The sequence below is a fragment of the Anopheles stephensi genome, chromosome 3 (genome assembly GCF_013141755.1).
Source record: "Anopheles stephensi strain Indian chromosome 3, UCI_ANSTEP_V1.0, whole genome shotgun sequence".
In the NCBI taxonomy this organism is placed as follows: Eukaryota; Metazoa; Arthropoda; class Insecta; order Diptera; family Culicidae; genus Anopheles; species Anopheles stephensi.
Genome location: NC_050203.1, coordinates 22,273,436 through 22,298,908, shown reverse-complemented (window position 1 = coordinate 22,298,908; position 25,473 = coordinate 22,273,436). Strand labels below are relative to the sequence as shown.

Genomic DNA, 25,473 nt, shown 5'->3' with positions numbered 1-25,473 from the left:
ACTGTCCTTCGCTGAAGCTGCTTCTTCAGCCCTCCCACGACTTTGGAAGGACAGTAGATGCTCATGTTGACATTATTTCTCGACCTCGAAAATAATTGTTATCAAATCAGGCTCAGACCCTTCTCGATCCTAATCCGGTACGGCGCATTAGATATGCCTGCCGGTGGAACTCGATCCCAACCTCCCAACCTCCTCGGCGAAACACCTCTAGGCAGAGTGACATTAGGGATGCTTACTTGGCTGTTGTTCTCTTTTTCCCTTTGCTTTTCATTACTTTTCCTCCTTTTTTCCTTTGAAAAACAGTATGTACAGCAGAGATGTCCCTAGTGCAAGGACATAAAGGAACTTGTGCTTGTAGCTAGTAACGAAGCCCTATTCCACGGTATGACGGTGAAAACTCCGAACAGCAACAACAGCAACAAAAAACAGAATGGCGAATGAAGATAAATATTGATTATGGATTCATCGTTCACTGAGTTCGAGTGCCGGAGGGCAAAACGGTGGCAAAATTGTTAGCCAAGCGTGGCAGCGAGTAGCATGAGACGGCGACGAAACGACGAACGAAGATTATGGTCTTATGTCCTTGGCTGAAGCACGAACGTTAATGGTGGGATTAACTGGGTTAAATCGATCCGGACAAAACCAGAATCTTTTCCCACTCGCTTGGCCCTCCCCAACATTATATTACCCTTCCCAAGGGCCACCGATCGGGATTGAGAGTTCCATTCAAACAGGGAGAAAAAAACTCCTGTTAGAACAACACACAAATGCCACTTGCCTCCCGGGGGAAGCATCTTTCAGGGTGGTGGTCCCTTTGGGCAAAGTTACATCCTCCCAATGTTTGGATCACTCGTTTTGCGATTGGATTTAAACCGATCGAAGAGAGCTTTAGCTTGCGTTTGACTTTGGATTAGGAACGGAATCCATTCGTGCCCGTGGAAAGCATTCCGGATGATTCTATTTTTTTTTCCTTTGCCCCGTCCAAACCTCTCACTCTACTCCCGGACCAGTAAATGGATCGATTTGTAATCCGATAGTATTTACGATTAGGTTTTAGCGGAAGATCGATTCCACCAGGAAATCGGTGGAATAGTCCCAGCAACCGATCTATATCTTCTCACCAATTAACGCAGCGACACAGATTGCTTTTAGTAAGCCTGGTCTGCGTTTGGTTTCTTCCCAATCGAAACCTCAGTGAAGTGGAGTGGAAAATGGACGGAAACCCGACAGTGGTTGAGTGTTTTGTTTTTCCTTTTCCACCGTGCACTTTCCTTTCCACACTAAAAGCCGATTCTAATGAACGTGCTTGTGGTGTCCGGTTGGCAGGTTCTGTACGATTCAATTTCCGTGCTATCCGAGTTTTCTCGCTGTGCATTGCTCGGGACAGTAATTGAAATAAGCTTTCGCCATTCCCTTACGTCACGTTCGATCAATTAGTAGCAGGAAAACTAAACAACATTAAATGGAGTTAGTTTGCTTTTGCTTTCGATCTATGAACTATGGATTTGCTAGCTTTTTGCCATTATATTATTAGAATCACTAAGGCGATTTCAAATTTATTTTTAATCAGTCGTCAAGGGTTGTTTGTGTTAATGAAAAGTATATACTGTTTTATACTGTTTCAATAGTTGATTCATAACTTCTAAGACTTTGAACTTTTCAATTCAAACTATTATCCTCTATTAGTACCGACTGCTACCCGGTGGCGCATCAACTTAGGAGCGGAAGGAGCGGCCGATCGGGGATTCGTCGGTGACAGTATCATGACATGACTAGTCTTCGAATCTTTATATCGAAGAGAGTTCAAAATCGCTACAAGAAGGAAAGATGTCCTAGTGATCTCACCATTGTAATGGTTCTTCCATTGTCCTTCCACACAATTAAGTCCTTTCGGTGGAACAGAAATCCTTCTGCGGATCATCCTTTCTGTTGATAGGCTGCTATAAATGTACTATAAAGAGATTCAGCTCAGTCCGGCACGAAAAGTATTTAGATAAGAGTGTTTTCCTCAGGTTGTATTATGACCGATTGGCAACACTACGTATATTTAAAAATTCAGATTTTTTTTATATCATTATTCAATCCAATTATTATTCACTTATTCAATATCCAGCTCAAATCTAACTCAGCTCGTTTTGAGGATAGCAGATGCTTTCCTCTTCAGATCAGTCCTCTTCAGTATGATAATATTTCGACTCTTATATATATCTTCACTTACTAAGAATCTCTGAAAAAAATTATATTCTCTTAACTATTATGTTGTTTTTAAACTCTACCATTCTTTAAACAAAGTAAAGTTTTCATCATATTTCGAGCATTGGCCGACCAATCTAATAAACAGAATTGAACACCACAACTATGCACATAAACAAACCATCCATCTCACCTACTAACCAACCTGTTTCACTTGAACCTCCAACACACTAAAATAGCTTTTCCTAACCGCAAATAGAACGGAACCCCTTACGTACACACACACACACACACACACACACACACACACACACACACACACACACACACACACACACACACACACACACACACACACGAGGCACGGCACAGTTGACGAGAAAAGTTTTTTGCTTCGCCCAACCCTCGATGGTAAAACTTTTTTCAATTTACCGGCACACTCATTAGAGCCCGCCTTTCTCGCACAGGGAGCATAAAGAGTTCTCGCAGGTGCCCAGGTTATTAATGAGTGTAACATTAAACATTCTAACACGCGTGCTGTTAACGCGTTATGTTTGGCAAGACCAGATTGGAGAGACCGAGAAAACTTTTTTTTTTCTTGCCTTTTCCACCTAGTATCATAGTGAAAATATACGCTGCTGGACGGATGATGGCCACCTTTGGGAGAAAGTTTTATCGAACGCGAAAATTATGAGCGTCTTCGCAGCTTGCGATGGTGCTATAGTTTCAGCGTTGCGCCGCTGAAGCTTATTATAGAAACAGAAAGGCCGTTAATCCGCGAGGCACGTCATTTCTGGTTTGTGTTAAGCGGTTGAGCTTAAGCTCATGGCCTCAGCGACCTCTTCCCTAAAAACACAACCCAGAATCAACAACGCAGAAAGCGAATGCGAAAGATACAGGAAGAAAAGCGATAAACGATTGTTGGCTTTCTTTTTCATCCTGCTGTCTTAATTCTCAAGCAAAAGAAGGTTACCATCGTTCCATTCTCTCCGGACAGGGGTTTTTCTGCATCATCATGAGTTCAGCGCGGAAGCTATTAACGAAACACTAATCCTATCGGATCGAATACATCGAACCGTCCGATGCCTCGGAGCACATGATACAAGCATTTAAAAGCTTCCGCAAGGCCTTATAGGCTTCGAAATAGACGTGTTCTTGGGATAGAGGGCTGCCGCCCGGAGGACTCGTCGCCAGAACACTATGCATGCTTAGTAATTAATCTGCAAGTATCGTGCTCGCGTTGTTAGTCTACGATTCTGGGAAATGATTTTATACTTCTTTCCTACCGGAAGAGGGGCTATTCTCTCGTTTCTGTCGAAGCAAATCCATCCAGGCTGGCGAAGCGTTATAATCACTACCGTCAGCTGTATCGGATAAGATAGTCTCCTAGATTTTCTGTTTCAGTGCAGCATATACCAATGTTTTGTATCCACTTCGCCATTGTTTGTGTAATTTGAGCCTCGGTGTGGGGCTGGCAATCATTATCTTGCTAAACGATTTTGTTTCCTTCGTTACAGGGCTCTATCTGTACATGCTCGTGGTGGAAACGTTTTCGGGTGATAATTTGCGCTTCAACATGTATGCCGCCATCGGTTGGGGTAAGTAACGGAGGAGCGAATTTTGCGGCGAATTTTATTCTATTTATGTCTTAGTTATTTTTATAGGTAAAAACCAAAAAACTCTACGTTAAATAGTATATCAGCAGGGGAATAGATTCAATTCGTTTCGCTTCATTAAATCTGTTCAGAATGGTATCAGATAGGTAATGCCTTAAATTATGCAATTCGTTGTTAAATAAAATTTACAATTGAATTTGATTCTAGCTATCTATGATCGCTCTAGCCCAATTATTTGAGCCCCTAGATTTTTGGTTACGGAATTCATCTTAATTAACCAAAACCTCATCTTAACTCACCAATTAACCTCATCTTAACTCATATGATTTTAATTCTAGACAGGAATAATAAGCTTAGGGATTTTTTTTATACCAGCCAATCAAACATCTTGAGAAAGTGACGCTACGCAAACGAAGGCGAATATATCAATTTACTATAATAAGCTTACAAGTGGCACAGTGGCAGATCAAGCATCTTGGATGCCCTAAGCAGAATAAAAGTAGGAGGCCCCTAAAGTGGAGATATGGAATTTGGGATCCCTCTAAATGATAGAATCTCCAAGGACCTGACAACCAGCTTACAGGGTCTCTTAAAAGCCCCTTGGGGTCTCTTGAAAACTCGGGGCATCTGTTTAGTATGCTTATACTATGGTCCTCCCCTGATGGGACCTATGATGACTTCATAGACTTTTTTTCAATAGTTGAAAATTCCTAACCAAACTTTAAAACGTACCTTAGACTGGATTGGAATACAAATTGAAGGCCCATCAATGCAATCCTTTAGAGCGTTATGAAAGAATCTCGACAACCCCTTAAACCATGCACGCACACCCCATACTACGGTGCAATGAAAAATGCATCTCGCTTAACAACCGTCTCGCAACACTTAAAGCCAGATTATCTGCCCAACCAACCACTGCAAGCATCGGCACTCATCCACTATCTTCTACTGGCAAGTGGCCAATCGCCAATACTCAACACCGGCAAGGCCTCCGTTGCCAACCAAGTCCCACAAACGAACACCAGAAAAAAGCTAACCGGTCGAGAAGCGAAAAAAAAGAGCACCAGCAGAGAAACCAGCCAGCACCGGGATGGGGGGGCAACCATTATCGCCACAATAAACACTAAATAAATTGTCCATTTCAGTGTGGCGACCATTATTTCGAACCGGCGCCCAAGCTCCGGTTTTTATCCGCGTGCTACGTTCCGTGTAACGTGGCGAACGCACCGTCTGTACACCACCAGGGACACACGAATCAGTGGACCATCCTTTAGCTCCTGACCATTCGTACCAAAGAGAAGCAAAAAGTAAATGGCCATCCATTCCAGTACGGGATCTGTTTTTTTTACTCTTACACCGAATGTCCTAACGGTTGGGAAGATGGTGTTTTGTTGCTTTTTAAGCATTCCATTTGACCGTTCTCCCTTCGTACGCCATATTGTTCACGTTCCCGGGAGAGTAGTTTAAACAGAGTGGAGACAAAAAAGGGCCTAAAGAAGATGCTGCAACAAAACAAACGCACACCAAAGGCTGCGTAGTGTGTGTAAGCATTAAATATTAACAGCCTATTGTGCAATGGCGATAAAAGAATGAAGCACATCATTACCATTACACCACAGTAATTATCTTCTCAAACGCCTTAACACTGGCAGCATATTGACAATATGGGACCAATTTTTTTTTATACAACTCTACCCACCCCCCGTTACAATTCCGATTAACTGGTTATTTAATTTTTAAAACATTCAGCAATAAAGGCCCTTTCATCATCGAAAAAAAAACCGTTCGTAACCTTTTTCTATCGTTCCGTTTCCCAAAATTCCAGGTGGTCCAGCCATTTTCGTTATGCTGTGGGCCATCGCCAAAGGTATCACCCTGTCCGGGCAGGGCAAAACGGACACGGTAAGTAAGTGCAGCCGGAAGTTCCCATACTTCCCCCTCGCCGCGAACCTACTCCAACACGATTTTCGATCCCCGTTACAAAATCGACGAAACAATTATCTCAACAAAATGGGTCATCATCGGTCGTTGGGCGTGCCAGTCCGGGGGGAAAGTGAAAGTTTAAATTGTTATTAACTTTTAGCTTACTCGTGTAGAGTGCTGCAGAAAGTTGACATTTGTTTCCGAATTTTGAGTTACCGTTAGTGTCCATTTCGTATTGCTACCGCTTGGTTGGAATGAACCACAACATCTGGCTGAAGGAAGCTTTGCGGTTAGCGAGTGTGGTGCTCAGCCATATAAACTTTACTTTAGCGTATGTTTGCTATTTTAAGTGTTCGGATAATTTTTGACTCTGCACTTATTAAATTTTTCCAATCTAACTTATGTGTCTAATTTTTTAAAATTTTTATTCATGAAGAACATTGTTTTTTGTGTCTGAATATTTAAAAAAAAATTCTTCTTTACTATTGTATTAAGTTAAGGAAAATTTTGCTTTATTTAGTAAAACATTTTGAGCAAAAACATTCACACTATAAGAAACAAGAGAGTTCCATTTATCTCTCAAATGAATTCTTCCTATCCAGCATTGCCCTTTTATCGATCGAAAGGAAGAGGTCAACAAGAGACATTACCGGCCGAAATTGTCCGGCAATACTCTCGAAGCACTCATGCAGTCTTCCTTGGCACCACAAACAGCCACCAGTTATTGCAAAGCAGATTCCATTCGAAATCAGGGAATAACAACCTAAATAATTTCAAAAGAGTAATAAATTCAGAATAAATAATTTACCATCTGCAATTCCGCTGCCTGAAAGTATGCAATTTTAATAATTTTAAGTTTTTGTAAAGGCAATAGTAACAACAGATTTAACTATTTTATTTTTTGTGTTAATATTTTTTTTTAAAATAATGCAAAATATCGACAAAGCTATTAATTTAAAAATGGTTTCATTTCTATTTTTTAGGTAAACAAACCTGTTAGAGCAATTGTATAACTTTAGACGCTTATAGCCGCTTTTGTTTAGAAACGTTTCACACTTCTCCCACAGCTTTTTAACATAGCTGAATTTATTTAATTAAAACTCAGAATTCCTATACGAGCTTTGGGATCCCTAAGCCCTCAAAAAACACTCTCCAGTAGTTTCTCCTACCAAAAGAAGTAGAGGATGCCGAACTCCAGAAACACAAACAAATCTCGCTCAATTAGTGGTTGATTGTTTTTTTTTTTCCTTTCTCCGGAACCGGCATCATCCAGCGATACCCACTGTTCATGGCACGAAGGTTTGCCGAACCACATCGCCATAGCCTTCGCAAAAGTCCATCCGACACTCCGGCGTAAAGACCCGGACGTAAAATAATTGTTCCAGTAGAGCTAAACTCTCGAAAAAGCTTTTCAACCATTCAGTCGGTCGATTCGGTTGCAGTTCTAAAGAAAGTGCTACAACAAACAGAACGCCATAAGAAGCGTAAGAACACTCGTTAAATGGGCGCCGGCCAAAATTGCCATTTTAACGGCTGTTGATATTCCGTTCCCAACAAACGAAGACTAGTGTTTCTCGACACAGAGCGAGAGTGTGAGCGACTGATGGAAAAAAACATTAACAGGAAGAACGATACATTTCCTTGCACCAGCTTAACACAACGGGGCCAATTCTTCCTGGGTGGGTCTTCCACGCACGCCACTCGACTCGTGCAACGAAAAACAACTCCAAACGTTGCGGTATAATGACCTAGTTTAGATTTCCCCGGAAAAGCCTTCCCACGCGTTCATCAGAACCGATCGATAGCGGAGAAAAGGCACTCATGTCGTTATTGTGTGTCGTTTTGCGTTTTGTCGTTGTTTAGCTGGAAATCGAATGCTCCTGGATGCGTGAGTCGGTCGTCGATTGGATCTTCCAGGGCCCGGTCTGTGCCGTACTGATCATTAATCTCGTATTTCTCATACGAATCATGTGGGTAAGTTGCAAGCGAACCGAACGAACCGTACTCCGACCGTGCTGTTTAATTCCTTGCTCCTGGTAAAACTGTTAACTTTGCCTGGCAAATGCCCGGTTCCTCGTTGCAGGTGCTTATCACAAAGCTGCGATCGGCGAACACGGTCGAGACGCGCCAGTACCGGAAGGCATCGAAGGCACTGCTGGTACTGATACCGTTGCTGGGCATTACGTACCTGGTTGTGTTGGCCGCACCCGCCGAAGGGGTCGTCAGTGACATTTTCGCGATTGCCCGTGCGTTGCTGCTGAGCACACAGGTAAGTGAGAGCCGGTGGTGGGGAAAACCCGGGTGGCCATTACATGTTAATTGTGGTGTGAAAAATAATCGATTCCTACATGAGTGTACGGTGGAGCTATTAAATTGTAATTTTTGCTCTAGTCGATACTCATACATAACACACGTGTTTTCATGGCACAATTTATAAATAAAATAAATACTAGGAACTTGTACCACACCTGACGCATATTGACTGCTGGCGTTAAGAATGTATTCCACAGCAATTTACAAAACTCTTTCTTCCCGTTCTCGGGAACTCATTTTTTTCTATCGTTTTCTTTAACGGGAGGATTTTTGCAATATGTCAGTGTTCAATATATTCAAATTCACAAAACGCGTCTTTTATGATCGACAATTTATAGGTTTTTAAAATAAAATTCAACCGAGCTCACCCGGGATAAGGTGCCCTTTCACGGTTTGGAGAAGGAAATGTTTCCAAACCATCGTGAATTGTACTTATTTTTGTAATTTAGCTTTAAGCAATACGGCCAGGCCGTCCTTTATGAATAAAAAAAAAAAAATTCAATAATGAGCATTTCGTTAACATTTTATATATTTTATTTAACAAACTCTTTTCAGTACGTGAAATATATTAATGATAAAGTTTATACCTAAGTGTTTCTATAAAATAAAGTAATTTTGGGCTACCCGTTGGTAGCCATGCAACACGAACAGACAAGACAGACGGAGTTCAAGTCCCATCTGGGCCGTTTCGCCCAAAGTGATTACCCAACTATGTGGTTTCAAGAAGTCTAGAAGTCAAAAATGGCAGGCATGGCAGACACCTAACATAAGATGTAGCTAGGCCAAAAGGAAGAAATTAAGTTTACTTTCACTTTTCATTACTTTCACTTAATGGTTTTCAGTATAAACGTTTTATTTCTATAACAAAACATAGTCTCTTCTTTTTCCTTGACACTATAACCTCGAAATGCCTCGCCATTTCTAGCTTTCTGTGACTGAATTGAACTCTTAGCTAATAGAGGCGGTCTGGATGGGATTTGAACCCCAATCCTGCCGTGTAACTAACGCCTCTGCCACCAGTCCAAAACATTATTTCTTTATGATATTGTCATCTTAAAAACCAATTTTTTTCATTTGACTTTTTATAAACTTAGATCATAAAGAGTATAAAAAATAAACGGACAGTACAATAAGCTATAGGAAAAAAAAATTAAGCTATAACAAAAAATAGTTCGAGTTTCCTGCAAAACATTAACTAAAATATGTTGCCAAAATTTAAAACATTATTAATAAACAAACCGGCGATGAAAACGTTTGAGGATTTGTCCCAAAACATATGACAGTCCCTGCGTATAGAAGTTCATTTTTGAGACAAAGATATGAAAGTGAACACTAATGAACACCTAGAAGAAGTAACGGTCCTAGAAGAAGTAACACAAAGAAGACATAGCTGTTATCAAGCTTAACCATTTTGATTTTTTTCTTCTAAAGTTAATTTATCAATTTTAAAATCTCTCAAATTAAAATTCAATCTTATAAAAGTATGTTTTTATTTAATAAAGATCAGTTCAACTATTCAATTAACATTCCAGCATTTAACGATTTCATTAAGTATTTTCACAACGATAGAAAATTCATTCTCCTTTAAAGTGTTAAAATAGTTTGAGTGTTGTAAAATATTCCCTCACAATAATTTATGAGCTGCAAATTATTCAAACATTTCGTACAAAAACAGAAAACTTTGCATAATTTATATCCCCACCAAAACCCCACAAATGCTCACAACCTTGCATCGAAAGTATACATTACACCAGCATACCCTGCTGGTAGACCGCCTAGAACAATCATGTTAAAATTCCACCATTTCCCTCACCTTCCTCCATTCCTCCTCCCCTCCTTTCTTCTCCCCACAAACACACACATACACACGAGCAGCTTCAACGTCATGGCTTTAAATGGCTAACACATTGTAAATTCCCAACCAACAATCGACCCACAGAATGGCTCGACCACACTATGCAACTATGTTACACCCAAAGTTATGCTGCGCTTGCATGACCACCGCCCGTTTGAATCCAGCGGCCAGCCAATTAGCTGTTCAGTTACACCACCACGTCGAGTGGCTTTCATCTTTTTTTCCTTTTCCTCATTGCAAACGCTAGCAAAAAAAAAACCGGACATCCACAAGCTTCGAATGCCAAATAGTCAGGCTACAATGTTTGGCTACCTCAAAACTACCCTCCAACGTTTGCCAATCGGGGGTAGGAGCTGTAAGAGGTGGATTTTCACACGACGCTGCTCTTCACAAAATGCCAAATTCCGGACATCCACCGTAAACGCTAATCTAAAATTGAAATGTAACACGAAGCAGCACGCCAACCCAACCTTTTGAAGGAACCGGGAAGCCATGCCACGGTGAACGGGAAATAATTTGTCACGCTGAACTGGCTCGGTAATGGGGCCTCCTGAGTGTGTGTGTGTGTGTGTGTGTGTGTGTGTGTGTGTGTGTGGTTATGAATAGCTAGCCAAAATTAAGCTTTTCGATTGCATTTGCAAAATTAGGTTATTGGGGCGCGGGTTTAGCGGAGCGGGAAGGAGAAGACGAGGGTTTTGCGCAAAAGCATAACATCAAAGATGATAAACAATAACCGGCTTGTGATAGCTCACAAACATAATTCATTGACCTGATGATATGTATCGGTGTCAAACGATGGCCAGGTGTGATGATTGCATTCGCTGATAATAACACACGCACAAGTTATGCTTATGCAGAGCCGCTTATAGTGCATGCCGTTGCATAAACGATCGGCCCGCAACAGGCATTTAATTGAATGAGCAATTTGCATGCACTTTGTAATAGATTAGGGAGAAATGGAAGTTTTTGAGAGGTTGCCGGGAAATATTGTATCGATCACATTTTGAAAGCTCGCATCAGTAAAGCTTTCTTATGAGCTTTCGATGCATTTATCAAGAACAGCGGAAATGCAGATTTATTATTTATGTTTGTTATGAACGATGAAAGATTGCATCATGTTGTGCCATAAAAAGCTAATTAATTAACACGAAATTATTATTGGACATTTATTTAAAACCATTTCGGAGGAAAAAAATCATTCTGTCAATCTTTATTCATTTTCCGGATTTTTGATGGCACAAATGTAATAATAAGCTATTTTATCAATGTTTTTAATTGGCAATTTCATTCACTATTACTCGTTAGAGATGTGTGCGTCTCTTAAGGAGAAATTTCAATTAAATTTAATGATATCCGCTCGGAATAGTTTAAGCCTAGAATCTTTATAATGAAGAGGTGAACTGCGTGCACAAACAAATAGAATGTAATCTGATTGAAACATAGTTCTGTGAAATGATGCGATAGCTATGTATTAAAAATACTAGACAGGTTTTCTCGATTGTTTTGTTTTATGACCTAGAGTCGTAAACCTAGCGACCTTAGCAAAATTTTACGGCACTGTCAATTGATTTTGAGTAACTATGGCCAAAAATGTCGAGGAACATGAATTGAAGATTTGATTGTTTTGTATGCTTCACATATAAGGTAGGAAGTTGAAGAATGTCAGACACATTCTTCCTATCAACATTCATGGCCTAGAGTCTTACAACACGCTTTTCATCTCTGGAGAAAGATTAAACCATATAGGGGTCTACTTCTGGAAGCTCTTTACTGTAATTGTGTGACTTAAGAATGCAGCATAAAATTATGAAGAAAAAAGACTAGAAGTGCTGATGGATTTATTGTAGTGAAACTTGGATCCAATGCTAATGCCGTCCATCCGTTCAAAATGAAATGCTCATGTCTAAAATGAAGACTTCCGTTTGACTTCTACTGTCTGAAATTCTTCAAAAATCAAAAAAGCACCCAAAACCATTTTTTGACAAACTTCTTTTCACAAACTTTTGGACAAACTAACGCTTCAATGAGGAGTAGCGACTGATCACTAAGGCTGGTGGCACAATTCCCTCTTACACGTATGAGATTTGACCGATGGCTAAGGCTTAAGGTTTCCATCGTTTATTTATTTATTTATTTAAAGTATGACGGCCAGACGCTGTATATTCAATTTCCATTGTTAAGTTAAACAAAAAAAAATGTTCGGAAATGTTAAATGTTAATGATTCCACCGGCCTAAGGCATTGAATGCTATGGCCAAGTTTCCAGCTAGATATTCAAAGATCACCAGAGAATAATGATTTATTTTTAAATTACTGAACGCTGTACAATTTTCAACCAGTTCTTGATTGTTAAGATCGTGGAATTATTGATTATTTATAATAATTTTCATTGTCTACCCTTAATTTTCTACACCATTCTTGCGAATATACGGTTATAATTATGTTCATCCGATTTCTTTATCAGTAAGCAATGAAAGCCACATGATTAAATTACGATTTAAGTATAACGAACATAATGAAACCTGAATGACTTTAAACCACACATAAAACCGTTTTTACGCTAACAATACAACAGAGCAAACCAGCAATACGACCAGACCTGTCTTTATGAATATAAAAACGCACAACAATAGAAACCTTTTACCGTACTAACCGAATTCATCCCTTGATGCGCGTCTCGTTAAAAGATAAAAATGATTCCCATTTCGCCCTCCCTGCTCCGGCCTGATTTCTCCCCCAGGGACCGGAGATTATGCGCGAGACGCTCACACTCAACATACCAACCGACGCCATTATTCCACCAGGGCAAGCAAAATGAAACCATCACCCGCCGTACACTTGGAGCCGAGTTTTCCATCCACATTAATCCACACATCTACCGGCTTGAAATCAGAAAACACTTTCCCACATCTCACAGCCGGCTGATGAGCTGTGCGGTCTCATTTGTGAAAGTGTTTTCCTTCCATCGCTTTTCCTAACTAATCCTCCTTCTCAACCGTACAGGAACTTTCACACTTACCCAACGATTTTTTCGCTTTCTTTCATCTCAACAGGGTCTTTCCGTGTCCCTGTTCTACTGCTTCCTCAACTCGGAGGTACGGTTGGCGCTGCGGCATCGGCTGGAGCGTTGGCGAGACGAGCGTAACATTCGCCTCGGGCAGGTCCGGCAGCGAAGTCGACGGTAAGTGAGTAAGTGCCGGCTGTGTGAGCGGTGCACTGAGCCTACCAGGGGCTATTTGGATGGCTCCAAACCGCACGGCTCCCTTCACGAGATGCCTCGGAGGTTAATTAGCTTGTTCGATGTTTTGGTTCCGTTTAGGTCGTGCAGAAGAAATGTCCTCTCGATTCGTTTTTTGTAGCTGATGTATGAGTTTAATACTATCACTTGTCAACCTTGAACCTTGTGTGATGAATTAGTTTAAATTTTTTTTTTAAGCTCCACTTACTCTCTTGGCACGAGACATTATTTTCCGCAGATGGATAATTTTAGCGGGAAGAATGCATGTCACTAGCAGTTATTGTTGGCACCGTAAACCATATGCTGCCTAACCATATGCAAATGATTATAAATTTTTCCTACGTATTCTAGCCAGCGCTGGAAAGCTTTTGCGTATAATAGTTATTTACGGTGAACCCTTGAGTGACAGGGATGCGTTGATAATGATACATTTTAGAACTTTCTGGTTATTTTACTTAAAAATGTTCAAACTATATGAATTCTGAGATTCAGTTTAGAGAAGTACAATTTTTAAATGGTCTTACCATAACCACTAAGAATTGTATTTTGTTTTAAAGTTCAACTGATGCATATTTTATAGCTCCCGAGATAAACTTTATTTCTGGTGGAATGGACCCAAGTTCAGTCGTTGATATTAAAACATAAAATAGGGCCATAAATTGTGGGCCAAATAAACGAAAGTAAACTGAAAGACTTTGAATACAAGTAATTTAAGTCGGAAGGAAACTATTATGAGTAAAACCTATATTTATCACTTAGGATAGACAATTTGCTTCTGATTTCTTTTCATTAGCTCTACAATCTCGAGAGGTCTCGGCCTGCCACCATTTCTGGCTTTCTGTGGCTTGATTTTACTCGTAGCAAAGTAGTCAGCCCTGCGTACGGGGAGGCGGTCTGGATGGGATTTGAACCTCGGTTCCGCAGTTTGAATACCAGCGCTGTTATCGCCCCTGCCACCGGACCGCCCCGAACCGCTCTTGCTACATGCTCAATATTTATGTTTTTTTTTATGTTACAATATTTTTTGTATATTTTACATATATTTTAACAATTTTACAAATTATTTCAACCTCAAGAATAATTTTAATATAAAATGTCGCTAAACGATTCTTCCAACTTAATTCTACGGTTGTATGGGTGTTGTAGAACTTCATCAACATCTTCATAAATCGTTCACCAAAAAACAACAAGGCATAGCTTATAAAAAATAGTATTATAGAGCCTTAAACTCTGCATGACCGTGCCCTCTACATGCAAGGCTGACTATTCTACTGTGGGCAATTCACGGCACAGGTAGCCGTTAGGCTTGGCAAATCACGACCAAGGAAGGTTATAGAGCCATATAAAAACGTATTTGGGCAACTGGTTCCCAATCTTCCTTTACCAATATTATTCGCTGCAAGAAGTAGTTAAAAACATATCTACAGAAAAACATTTTGATGAATTTTGATGTTAGAAGCTGTAAAACCATTTCAAATTAAAGCCAGACCCAACCTTCCAAATGCATCGCTCAGAACTCTACTTTGCGCCCAAGGGTTGCACTGCTCCTGCCACTAAATTTAATACCATACCATAAAAATCTTCGACCCTGCCCTCCAGGACGTGCCAGATGGAGGTCGTCCCATGTTCTAGAGTGTATGTGTGTGTGCCCTTGGCGTCTGCTTTTGTTCCTTCCGCCTGCTGAAGGTTACGGCCGCTCGGTGCCATCGTCCGATGTGTGTATGTGCGTGACGATCCTTTGCTTTGCGCCGTTTTTTTTTTCTACGGTTTGCAACCGTTCAGCCTCATTTACGATTATGACTTTTGCGAAACAAAGGCGTGAATGGGCATCCCACCAGATAGTGGTTGAAGTTGGTCTGGTTTTTTGTGTTTGTTCTTTTCCGCTATTCCAGGCGTGTAGTTGGGCAGGTCCTTTTGGGAGGGTTCTCGTAGGGCGGAGGCGTTGTTGAATGCGTCGCAAAAATAAATCCAGCATTGTTCTTCACTTTTTTCCGGATTTCTACTGAAGTTGCAGTTTCCCTGAAAGATTTTCCATTTTCTGTGTATTATTTTTAATGACGTTATGCTTTTGAGCATATTTTTAATTTAGATTATAGGAATTTCCACTCAAATATATGCTCTCAAAAATGATAAGACTAAAGTACTTCCATTATTCAAAACATCAATAGTAAGCATCTTAGACAATCGCCGATTATTCAAATTTCAAACCACATGGTGCCAAGTAATTGATTTCGTCCGCCTTAAAGTAAGTCAAGTACGTTAAAGTAAATACTGCTCGAGCGTTAAAACAAAAGCACAAAGGCTCCATCCAATCATCCAATGTCCCTAATCTTCACCAGAAATATCTTAAACCAAGCGCAACGCAAAACGGGAAGCCAACGAAATATTGTCCAAGCACAGGAAGGACCTTTCCTTTCGCCACCTTCCAACCATCCTGACACACGATACGGCCACCACGGTGAATTGAAAAATGGTTCACAGTTTATCTTGAGAAAATTGAAACACAGAGCTGTGCCACTGCACGCGTACGTAACCATTTTGCTATTCGAAGTACCCGCCCAGCTTTTCCCTTTCCTATTTTTCTTCTCGTCTTTTAAACGGGAAAAAACCCGTAAAAAATTTCCTTCAAGGTTTCCTGTTTTGTTTCGATTTTTTCCTTTTTTTCCGTTTTCTTTAAATTTTACCAAAAAGCACCATCCACCCGATCGTTTCTCCGCTGCGCTGCATTTATACGCCCGGTAGCCAATTTTGCTCGTCCGCCTTTCTGGTGTACATTTTTATTTTACCGATTTATTTTATAGCCACCAATCATGCTGTGTTCGGCGCACCCCACCGTTCCCTCACTTTCACGCTTCCGATGAAGCTCAATCGAGTGCAACGTTATTGTGTAAAATATTAGCCGAATATTGTTCCAAGGTTCAGGTCCGAAAATAGCCACGTCTCCTGCTGCTGCTCCTGCTGCTGCAATCCTTTGTTCACTGTCTTTTTTGCGAGATGCGATTTATCAACTCCATGCCGACACATCAATTGCCGATTTAGGCCAGCCTTATCCAGCTATTCTGGGGCATGCACATCGTAAACATAAAACATATCAAATCTGGATTTTATTCCCCACGCTTATCTGGGTGCTGGGAACGGTGAAAACGGTGCTAATATTTGTGCTCAGTGCTAGCAACTGCCAATAAAAGTGTTATATGCCGTATGAACTTTGGCTGTAGTGGGAATAAGAATTATTTCCCTATTATTATACCTTTAAAATTATTTTTTGAAACATCCCGTAACATTCCTCGTTCTAATGTCTTGAGGTGTTTTTGTAAGCAATTTTCCTCTTACCAAACCAATTTTACTAAAACTTCCAGCAAAAATCGTTTTCAACAGGAAGCTTTCTATTTATGGAATTGATACAACAATTACGATAGCAATTTTTTGATGCAGCGCAATGGAAACTTTCTCTCTATTTTACTACTACAACCCCGACATGTTTGGGTGGCCATGCCGTTGTTGGATTCCATAAATGAATGTTCCACGTGGCAGGTTACTCAGCACGTCATCCCTGCTAATATACAAGGTGGTTACATTTTGAAAGTGGTCGAAATTTTTACTGATTTTGTTTTCTAAAAGCAATTTCTGGAAGGACTATAGACGACTCCCAAGAATAGCAGGCTCATAAATATTAAGTATGACCTCCATGCTTAGCAATAATTTTGACTCGTTCAGTTTGATGGATAGTAGGATATTCATGTCAAGATAACACCAATTTTGGATGCTAGATTTAGAAGTACTTTGGACCATTCTTGTCCATGGGCCGTTTATAAGTAGACCCAAGGCGTGATGTAGTGTCCAAAGGTCAAGATAATTGAATGGTAAACGACGACTGCACTGGTGATTGTAGTGCATGGCAATTAAGTAAGGCCACTCAGTGCTTGCTGTAAGGAACCAGTCCGTAAGGAATTTCAAATTGATCTTGTTGTGTCAAAACCAGTGCCATCCTACCTGTCTTATCAACACTACTAGCTGTCAATTTGAATATATTTCCAGCGCTATGTAATGGGAAATGTTGAAAACTGCATTGCAAGCTATATTTGGCTAATCGTAAGATCCAATTAAGAAAACCTAGAAGCTCCAGCGCATAAATCGTGCACTAATTATATCATTTTGTAACGCACATTACTCCTCTACTGATGATTTTAAAATAGCAAGACTCCATCTTCGCGGCAACAATTCGCCTAGGAACAGATTATTCAAATATCGCAAACCAGCGCAAAGCTAATCGATTAAACTTTTTCTTAACCATATCAATGTTTACTCTTAATCTAAAGCGCTTAATTTGTCTGACTTTCTTTCACAATCATGCAACAACTTCCACCAGCACAAGAAATGGTGTACTTGTCCGTGATAGCAAAGACTAGCTTACTAAAACGAATATCCGACAATTGGCAGCGCAGACCAGAATAGCACGAAACGCATCATTGAAGTTCGTGTTGCATTAGTCCCGTGCTTATTGTTATCAGTAGCCTCATCGCCCGTTCGTTCCCCCATCCGGTCAACCCATACCCAATAAGGCTATTGATAATGGTCGATGTTTTCCTTCCTTACGATTTTTCCTACCATTTTCCCAGTCCCAGTAGATTTCTTCAACCATTCCGCCTTTCTGTCCATTATACGCGCCCGGTTATTGTTAGCGCTGAGCTTGCCCACACAGCAGCACGGCGTTCGTCCCCCGATATGGTAATGAGGCTTGCAAAATGAGTTTTAAAAATGTTTCCACGCTGTTCGTGCCATGGTAGAATGGTGCGACATTCTGCTTGTCCTACTTTTACTAATCTTCTACAACTTTTGTACATGTTTTCTACATCTCTTTCTATATTTGTACTTTTCTCTCTATCTCTCTTTCTATCTCTCTTCCTATCTCCCTTTCTGTGCATTGTCTTACTGTACAAATGGTGTGTTTCGGTGTGCATCTTCCCTATTCCCCGGTGTGGTGTGGTTCCTTCTCTTCCTGACTGATTCGCATCATCGTGTTGCATGTGACCACAACTTCTCCACATCGAACAACGACAACGGCAGCTTCACCAACTCGGGATACAATCAGTCGAAAGAATGTTCGCCGAGGTCCCGTACGGAAAGCTTCCGGTAAGTTAGAACCTCCTTTTAGATTGTTCCTTTAACGGATTTTTTAAATCATTTGCTTCGTTAAATTCTTTTTTTTTTCACTCTCTCTTGAGCTGAAATGATTCTCTTTTTAACTTTAACTTGGCATTTATCACAATTTCTTATATCAAATTTCTCTTATATCAACAACACTCCTTCTCAAGTATATTTTTCAAACATAAATTTAATAAATTGCACAATAGCGTACACACTGAATGTAAGCGACTTATAGGTCGGAAAATGCAAAATAAAATCCTTCAAAACACTTTACGCGACGCAGTAAACAAGGTTCAAGGCTGTACACACACTCACTCACACACTTTAAAGACCGCCACAAAAGCACCATCGATTATGTGTTACCAACACCCCGATCTGCCATCATCTCAGGACACTTTTCCCAACTTGAACGACTCATATAAACGTTACCATGCACTCCTTAACGCAGACGACACCCAACCAACCAACCAGCCAACCAAAACCCCGGATAGGAGGGTGAAAATTTACGATAATTATGAAATTTAATATGCTCCTGTCGTGAGACACCGTCACGAACGTCTACGGCAGAGCGTGTGTCATAAAAATAAGCATATGGTTGTACGGTTTGGGACTATGGGCTGAAAAGTTTGGTCCGCCAGTTTTAAAGTGATTCCATGATCGACAGTAAGAAAAACGTAGCCAGGGCTTATGGCACGTCGTTTGTCTTGAAGAGTTGTTCACTGTGATATGAAGATAAAGCTAGTTTCGGCGAATATCTGACGAAACGTGAGATAGTGCCAAGCGCATTCAGCAAATCCATCAGAATTAATGGGCCCTTTTCTGCTAGAAATTTCCCCCAACAATTCTGACACGAAACACACAATACCATCATAAAGTCATAAAATCTCTCATCATGAACTTCAAGAAAGACTACCGAGCGGGCGAAAAAATAGTCCCTATGCGACCATTTTGACGAGCCATTTCAACGCGGGTACTTAAATATTAGCCATGCACCTTCTTCTGCCCCTCCACTGCTATCGCTCGGACCAGATTTCACCGAGGAAAACCCAAAAAAAAGCACGGTTGCTTTCAGAAGTAAGCAAGACAAGCTTTCATCCTTTTCGGAATACGGGAAATTATTTACGAGTGTTTTATGTGCCACGAAAAAAATAGCAACCAACCAACCGATGCTTCATAACTCTTGCGAACGTAGCGCTGGCTTAGTGTTCGTGCCGTGAGAAGCAAATCGAGAAGCTACCACCTGATGCCAACACATAAGTCGTTTTTTTTGCGGTGGTACATCTTTCACGAGTTCCAAGATTCGTATGCATATATTTTCTTCTCGGGGGGTTTTTTTTTTTCTTCTTTCCCTTCGTCCGAAGAAACCGAATCTTTTTAGAAGGATGGCCAAGACAGCTACCAAGGGGAAAAAAATAAAAGGAGGGAGATAATAAAAATGATCAAGCTGGTTGGAGTTTTGTCTTACCGGTGCACGGTAAGGAAGCGTAAATTTCCGGAACCGAAACATCGCAAACCGGAAAATCAATTCAACAAAACATCGCCATTAGGCGGGAAGGTTAGGATGTACTTTGAATTTATATTGCATGCATGAATGTGTAAATTGCTTTATGATGGCAGTTTGATGGTTAAAGTATAACTGATATATAAAACAGTTAATGGTAACCCTTAAATAGCACATGTTACGGGAAATCATCGCTTTGAACACAAATTGATTAAAACTGTACAGTTTTAGGACAGCTGATAGGCTATAGGACAATCAACTGATGTGTTCGCTTCATCGAGCAATGTTTAACAGAATCTGCAAGTCAATCTTACTCAAGTGTGCTTACAGATTTGATTGACATGACACTTGGTGTTAACTTTTTCATAGATCCTATTGTCGTCTAGACCCGCCAAAAAGAACAGTTCTGATCTTCTCGACAAATTGTAACTGTGACGGAACAATGACGGGGACGACTATCCTACGACCTAAGAGGTCGTTAGGCCCAGAAGAAGAAAAACAACCAAAAGAGATGAGCAAAAAATGCAGCCTAGCTGACGAATGGAACGCTTAAGGCGTAATACTTCCCACCACAGAACACTATTGCAGCGACCAATCTTTGCGCCAATAATTCTACAGCTCCTGTTCACAAAGACCTCTTACTCATGTCAGTCGGTACGAAGGTACAAAGAAAAATTATATATTAGTTCCTGAGGTTATGATGATTATAATAAGGATGAATGATCGTTCTCTACCTTTTCCAATAGCAAGAAAATAAAAGAAGATTCTCGCACCATCCATTTATTGCACACCGATTACCATAAAACTATCACGAACTGTAATTCTTCACTCGATTCGTCACTTGCAATACAAAAAAGCATGGTTGAGGCTCCATCATCCTCGTCGCTAGATTCTGAATCCCAAGCCAGCATGTATGCTTCTTCGTAAAAAGACGTTCGTGGAGGTTCATCCTCTTCACTAGATTCTTCACTTGATTCCAAAGCAACCAACCTCGCTTCCTCATAAAAGGATGTACTGGTACGTGGCTCATCATCTTCATTTGAATTCCAAGCACCGGTATATGCTTCCTCATTCAACGATGTACTGGTTCCGAGAAGCTGATCAGTCCCGTCCAAGTGATCGGTGTCATGAGAGACATTGCATAAGGGACAACGGTCCGAGTTCTCCAGCCACCGAGCGATGCATGTTTCGTGAAATGGATGCATGCATCTTAGTACCCGAACACCTGCACCCGATTCCAGCGTCTCGAGACAAATCGTACAGATGGAGCTAGTGAAGGAAAAACCAAGATCATTAGCGTATATCACCAATTATATACACCAGTGTCATTATTCACCTAGGCATTGAGAACACGAGCGGAAGACAGCGTACTGCTTGATAAGATAGAACAGGGAAGCGAAGAAACAATCACGTTCGACCCTGCTCGCTCAACGATCTGATCTGAACTGAACGCTCTGTTGCAATCACTCGACATTAGATCTTTGTGTCGACGTTCTTAGTGTCTTTGGTGGTACAAAGAATGAATGCTCCCACGACTATGGAACTAAGTGCTTACTCAGTGGAAAGAACAGATCGTTCGGGTCACTCTGCAATCTTGAACCAGGCACATGGCTAGAGAAGATCACGATGAGATCACGATGAGATTCACGATGAGTGTGTTTATTTACTTCAAAGAAAAAATATTGTAGAATAGTCGGGGCATTTAGATCAGAGCACAGTGGTAGCAGCACATGCTAATAATCTGAAAAGCCCGAGTCCAATCCCATCTAGAACGTCTCTCCGAACTTTTAAGTAAACTACACACAACTGGTCAAGACTTCTACGGGTTGCAACGTCATCGAAGGTTCCTTAATTCTCTACTTTCTACTCTTAACTTTGAAGTAAGGAAATAGATTTTATTCGAAGGATAATTACAGTATCTAAACTCCTAGAACACGCTCAGTATAGCAGGACTTGGAAGGTAAAATTGAATGTTGAATCCTGGTCATCGAAAAACATTGACGCCTTTCGGCAGTTTTGTTGATAGGTTTTGGTCTGTGGTTTTCCGACGCTCTGCCCGCCTCTGCCTACACTCCATTCCCTTGGCCAACCGCAAATTGGGTCGCCCGGAGCGGACATAGCCTACGGTATAATGAAACTCCATTTCGTTCGTGAGCCGAACGGAACGATGTCCGGCCGTTCCGCTGTGGTATGTAGCCAGTAATTGACAAAACCACGCCATAATGAATTGATTTAGGCTTCAGCTTTTGATGGCATCTCTAATTCGGGTGATGGCTTCGGGGCTGTGCTGGCGTAATTTTGTGCGTTTTTCCTGGAAAATCACACATGTGCCTGCCCTTTTAATTTTAGTTACAGAAATTTGATGATACATCAAGGTGAACAAAAGGTACCTTCTATACTCGCAAAAGAACATCAGTTTAAACCTCAAAGTTAGTCTCTGCAAAAGGCAGCACGGGAGCACATCCATCAATTATCGGTGGATTTACAGCACAATCCTCCGTAAGCCAATGCTGACCTGGAATTGCTTACAGTTCCTCCGTGTTCCGTGTGCTTCTCGATTCTTTGAACAATTCGAGTGGAACGTACAAAAAAATCTAGGTCAAAGATGACTGCTGCCAAATCTACTCGTCCGCATTCCTCGTTCGCGGACCTTCTAAAAATGGCAAAAGACAATCCCCGGTAAAAGCCGGCGATGCAAAAAGCGGCACCACGGTCTGGTGCGGCTTTTCACCGATATTAACAGTTAATCCTGTTCCTTAAATTGATGATCGTACTGATGGCTCGGGCTAGGGGCGATACGAAAGCTCGCCTGGGGGTTTCTGCCGTCGGCGAGCTGTTTTGGGGCCGGAGGATTAAAATGAAAGCTTACGTTTTAAATTGGTGTCTTTTTTGTCCGTTGCTGTGAAGTTAATTGAGTTTAGCATCATGACAAATTCAGGCTTAGGTTAATCTCTCATATAATAAACGCTTGCAAGGGGCTGATAGGTATCAGTAAATGCTTTTCCAACAGGTATCAGTAAATTTTCAGGGGAAAAGTTTTAAATTAAAACCTAATAGAAAGGTTACACTTTTTTCGGCCAACATCACAGTGACATGTGTGCATGATCATATAGGACAGAGAAGAAATATTTACATACACCACTGATTATATAAATGAAGTGAATAGCAAGTTGATATAAGCTGTCAAGAAAGCTTGTTAAAGTATTCAATTGATACATTAATAGTTTTTATTTCACTAATTTAATTGTGCATATTTTGATTTGAAAGAATTAATATTTTATTAAATTATGTTTAAATAAGTTAAATAGCTAATTACGAATCACTTTAGCACAAAATTTAAAGAAAATTTCAAAAAACCTGCAAAACATCAAATAGCAATAATGTAACCTACTTTTTATGTTAAAAAAAATGTGTTTCAAATAGTTTTAAACTTACTAAAATTTAATTTTCTCTCTCGCTCTCCTTCACTTAACGACCTTTAATGTAATGGCTGCCATTTCTGGCATGGAGAGCCAGAAATGGCAGGCCCAGACCATTCGAGGTTTTAGTGCCAAAGAAGAAAAAAAAAGAAGAAGAAGACTTAATGATGAGGGACGGTCCGGTTGGGGTTTGAACCTCAGCTCTGGCGTGTGAAGGACGGCGCCAATGTTACCTCCACCACCGGGCTCAACCAATTAATTTAAATAAATTAACATTATTTTATCCTGAATTTTCATATTCTCACTCCACTGTGCACCTACACATAAGCTCGTGAACCACTGTGTTCCATGAAATCTTTCCAATTTTTCCTATTTTTTATCAAATGTATTGAGTCTTTAATCAACTTCGATTCAACTTTTCATTAAAAATATTGTACAAAAAGCGTTTGAATATTTCGACCTAAGGGAGGACAATCTCGAACAGGGACAACAGTTCCTCGCCAGCCAAAAATACCTGAAGCAATCAATTCCTGCTCTCAAAATAATCAATTTCCGCTCCAGACTAGAGCAATTGCCGCAATATCGTTAAATAAATCAAATACGTGGGACGTGTCTGGCTTGCTCCTCTGCTCTCCAGAATAAAATCCCTCCTTCACGGCTGCAACTTTGTAATTGATTAGTGACAATATTTTTTACACAATTTTCTGTCTCAAAAATGCCAGGTACGCTCGCAAACTGGAATCGAAACGAAACAATCCATCACAAAACGGCCAACCAATTCCGGCACCACCAATTTTGCTTTTCCATTTCATTTTCCCAAAAACTGTCCCGGGTTGTCGTCGTCATTTGTGAGCGATGTAATTGATTTCGATGACTTTTCGGTGGCGTCGGCAAGGCGTCGTCCGATCGGAGGGTTTGTTTTTTGGTTTCCTCCTGGGGATGACTTCTCTCACACACTATGACAGACAGTTGTTGCCACGTTTCGTCTCTCTCTCCTTTCTCTCTCTATATCTCTCTGTAATTGCAGACCCCTTACCTACAACAAGCGAGAATCGTGCGCATCGTCAGCGACGACCACAACCCTGCTAGGGCCGCACACCTACCCGAGTGCGATGCGCGGTTCGAACGGTGCCCTGCACCTGCAATCGGTAGTGCCCCGTGCAATCAGTCCGCTGATGCAGGTAAGTTGGGGAGGGTGGCCACAAATTATGCTCGGTACGAAATTGAATTCCTTCACACCGTAATCGTAAGGATTCGGGATTTTGCTCAAGTGTTCCGTTTAAAATTATTTTTTCCCTCCCCGAGACAACATCTGTTTGTCGTAAGGAATCATTTCAGCGCAAATTGTGATTTGTTCTTTGATTTGTTTCTTTTTCTTTTCCTGCATAGCATAGCAAGTTCAGTGTCCAGATACATGAAATATTACATTCCGGCTTCCTGCTGTTCTTTCTATTCACCAGGGTTTAGATGAAAATTCCGTCTAGAGCGGGGGAAAAGATTTACGGGCGCACGAACGGATGCAGTATCACCGGCGGGAGCAAGCATCGCCGTCGATGCTTGGTGGCATCGAATCGGTCAAACAACCAAACTGTGCAACGATCCTTCCCCCACCCAGTCAGCTGCTGCATTTTCCCTTTCGATTGGCCTTTTGTGGCGATATAGAGTGGAGTTCCGGTTCAAGGGAACCTCGTGCAAAGCGGAGCTCGTGGAGCCTTCCCGTGGCACTACACTGGAAATGGTGATTTGTGTGTTAGTTCTTAAACTGTGTGAGTGAATTGGCGGGATTAAAAAGTAGCTATAAAATCGGACAGAAAGACACATTTTATCATAAGAAGTTGTTAGACACTTACCCTAAGAAGACTTACTGTAAACCGTGAAACGTGTACTGTCCGTACTGTCGACTACAAGAAAGAGAGAGAGAGAGATAATTGAAATAGAATATTGTAATGGTTTTGTTTTTGGTTTGTAAGTAAAGTTTGAGAAAGTGAGAAAAAAAATGTAAACAAAGTAAAGCTCTATATGTAGGTGTGCAACAAACTAAAAAAAGAGAAAAATCTTACCATGAACCGAACGAAGAAACCGTGAGAAGCATCACGGTTACTGTTCGTATACTCGCTGTAGTAAAATTCACTTATACATATTATATACATACATACATACATACATATATTATCATATACTGTAGTTGAAATCTCATGGCTCTTGTTTTTTCTCTCTTTTTGAGTAAATAAATTTATTTAAAAAATGTCCACAAGTCGTGTTTGGTTT

General features: G+C 40.7%; 2 protein-coding genes across 2 annotated transcripts in view; one reads left to right on the top strand and one right to left on the bottom strand.

Annotated features, from left to right (window-relative positions):
• The window catches only part of LOC118508836 (diuretic hormone receptor-like), a gene marked incomplete at its 5' end in the record, with an annotated part of 31,786 nt that extends 6,332 nt beyond the window's left edge, over nt 1-25,454 (top strand). The window contains 8 exons of the mRNA XM_036048583.1: nt 3,711-3,791; nt 5,635-5,711; nt 7,596-7,706; nt 7,816-8,001; nt 12,953-13,080; nt 18,205-18,270; nt 24,233-24,386; nt 24,666-25,454. Coding sequence (XP_035904476.1) covers nt 3,711-3,791; nt 5,635-5,711; nt 7,596-7,706; nt 7,816-8,001; nt 12,953-13,080; nt 18,205-18,270; nt 24,233-24,386; nt 24,666-24,689 — 827 coding nt within the window. The remainder of the gene's footprint in view (nt 1-3,710; nt 3,792-5,634; nt 5,712-7,595; nt 7,707-7,815; nt 8,002-12,952; nt 13,081-18,204; nt 18,271-24,232; nt 24,387-24,665) is intronic.
• Nucleotides 20,551-21,224, bottom strand: LOC118513217 (E3 ubiquitin-protein ligase Os04g0590900-like). Its single transcript, XM_036058739.1, has 2 exons — nt 21,123-21,224; nt 20,551-21,055 (listed from the first exon to the last, which is right to left on the bottom strand). The coding sequence occupies exons 1-2, from the start codon at nt 21,128-21,130 to the stop codon at nt 20,581-20,583; spliced, it is 483 nt and encodes a 160-aa protein (XP_035914632.1). The 5' UTR covers nt 21,131-21,224; the 3' UTR covers nt 20,551-20,580.
• Nucleotides 25,455-25,473: the final 19 nt, after the last annotated feature.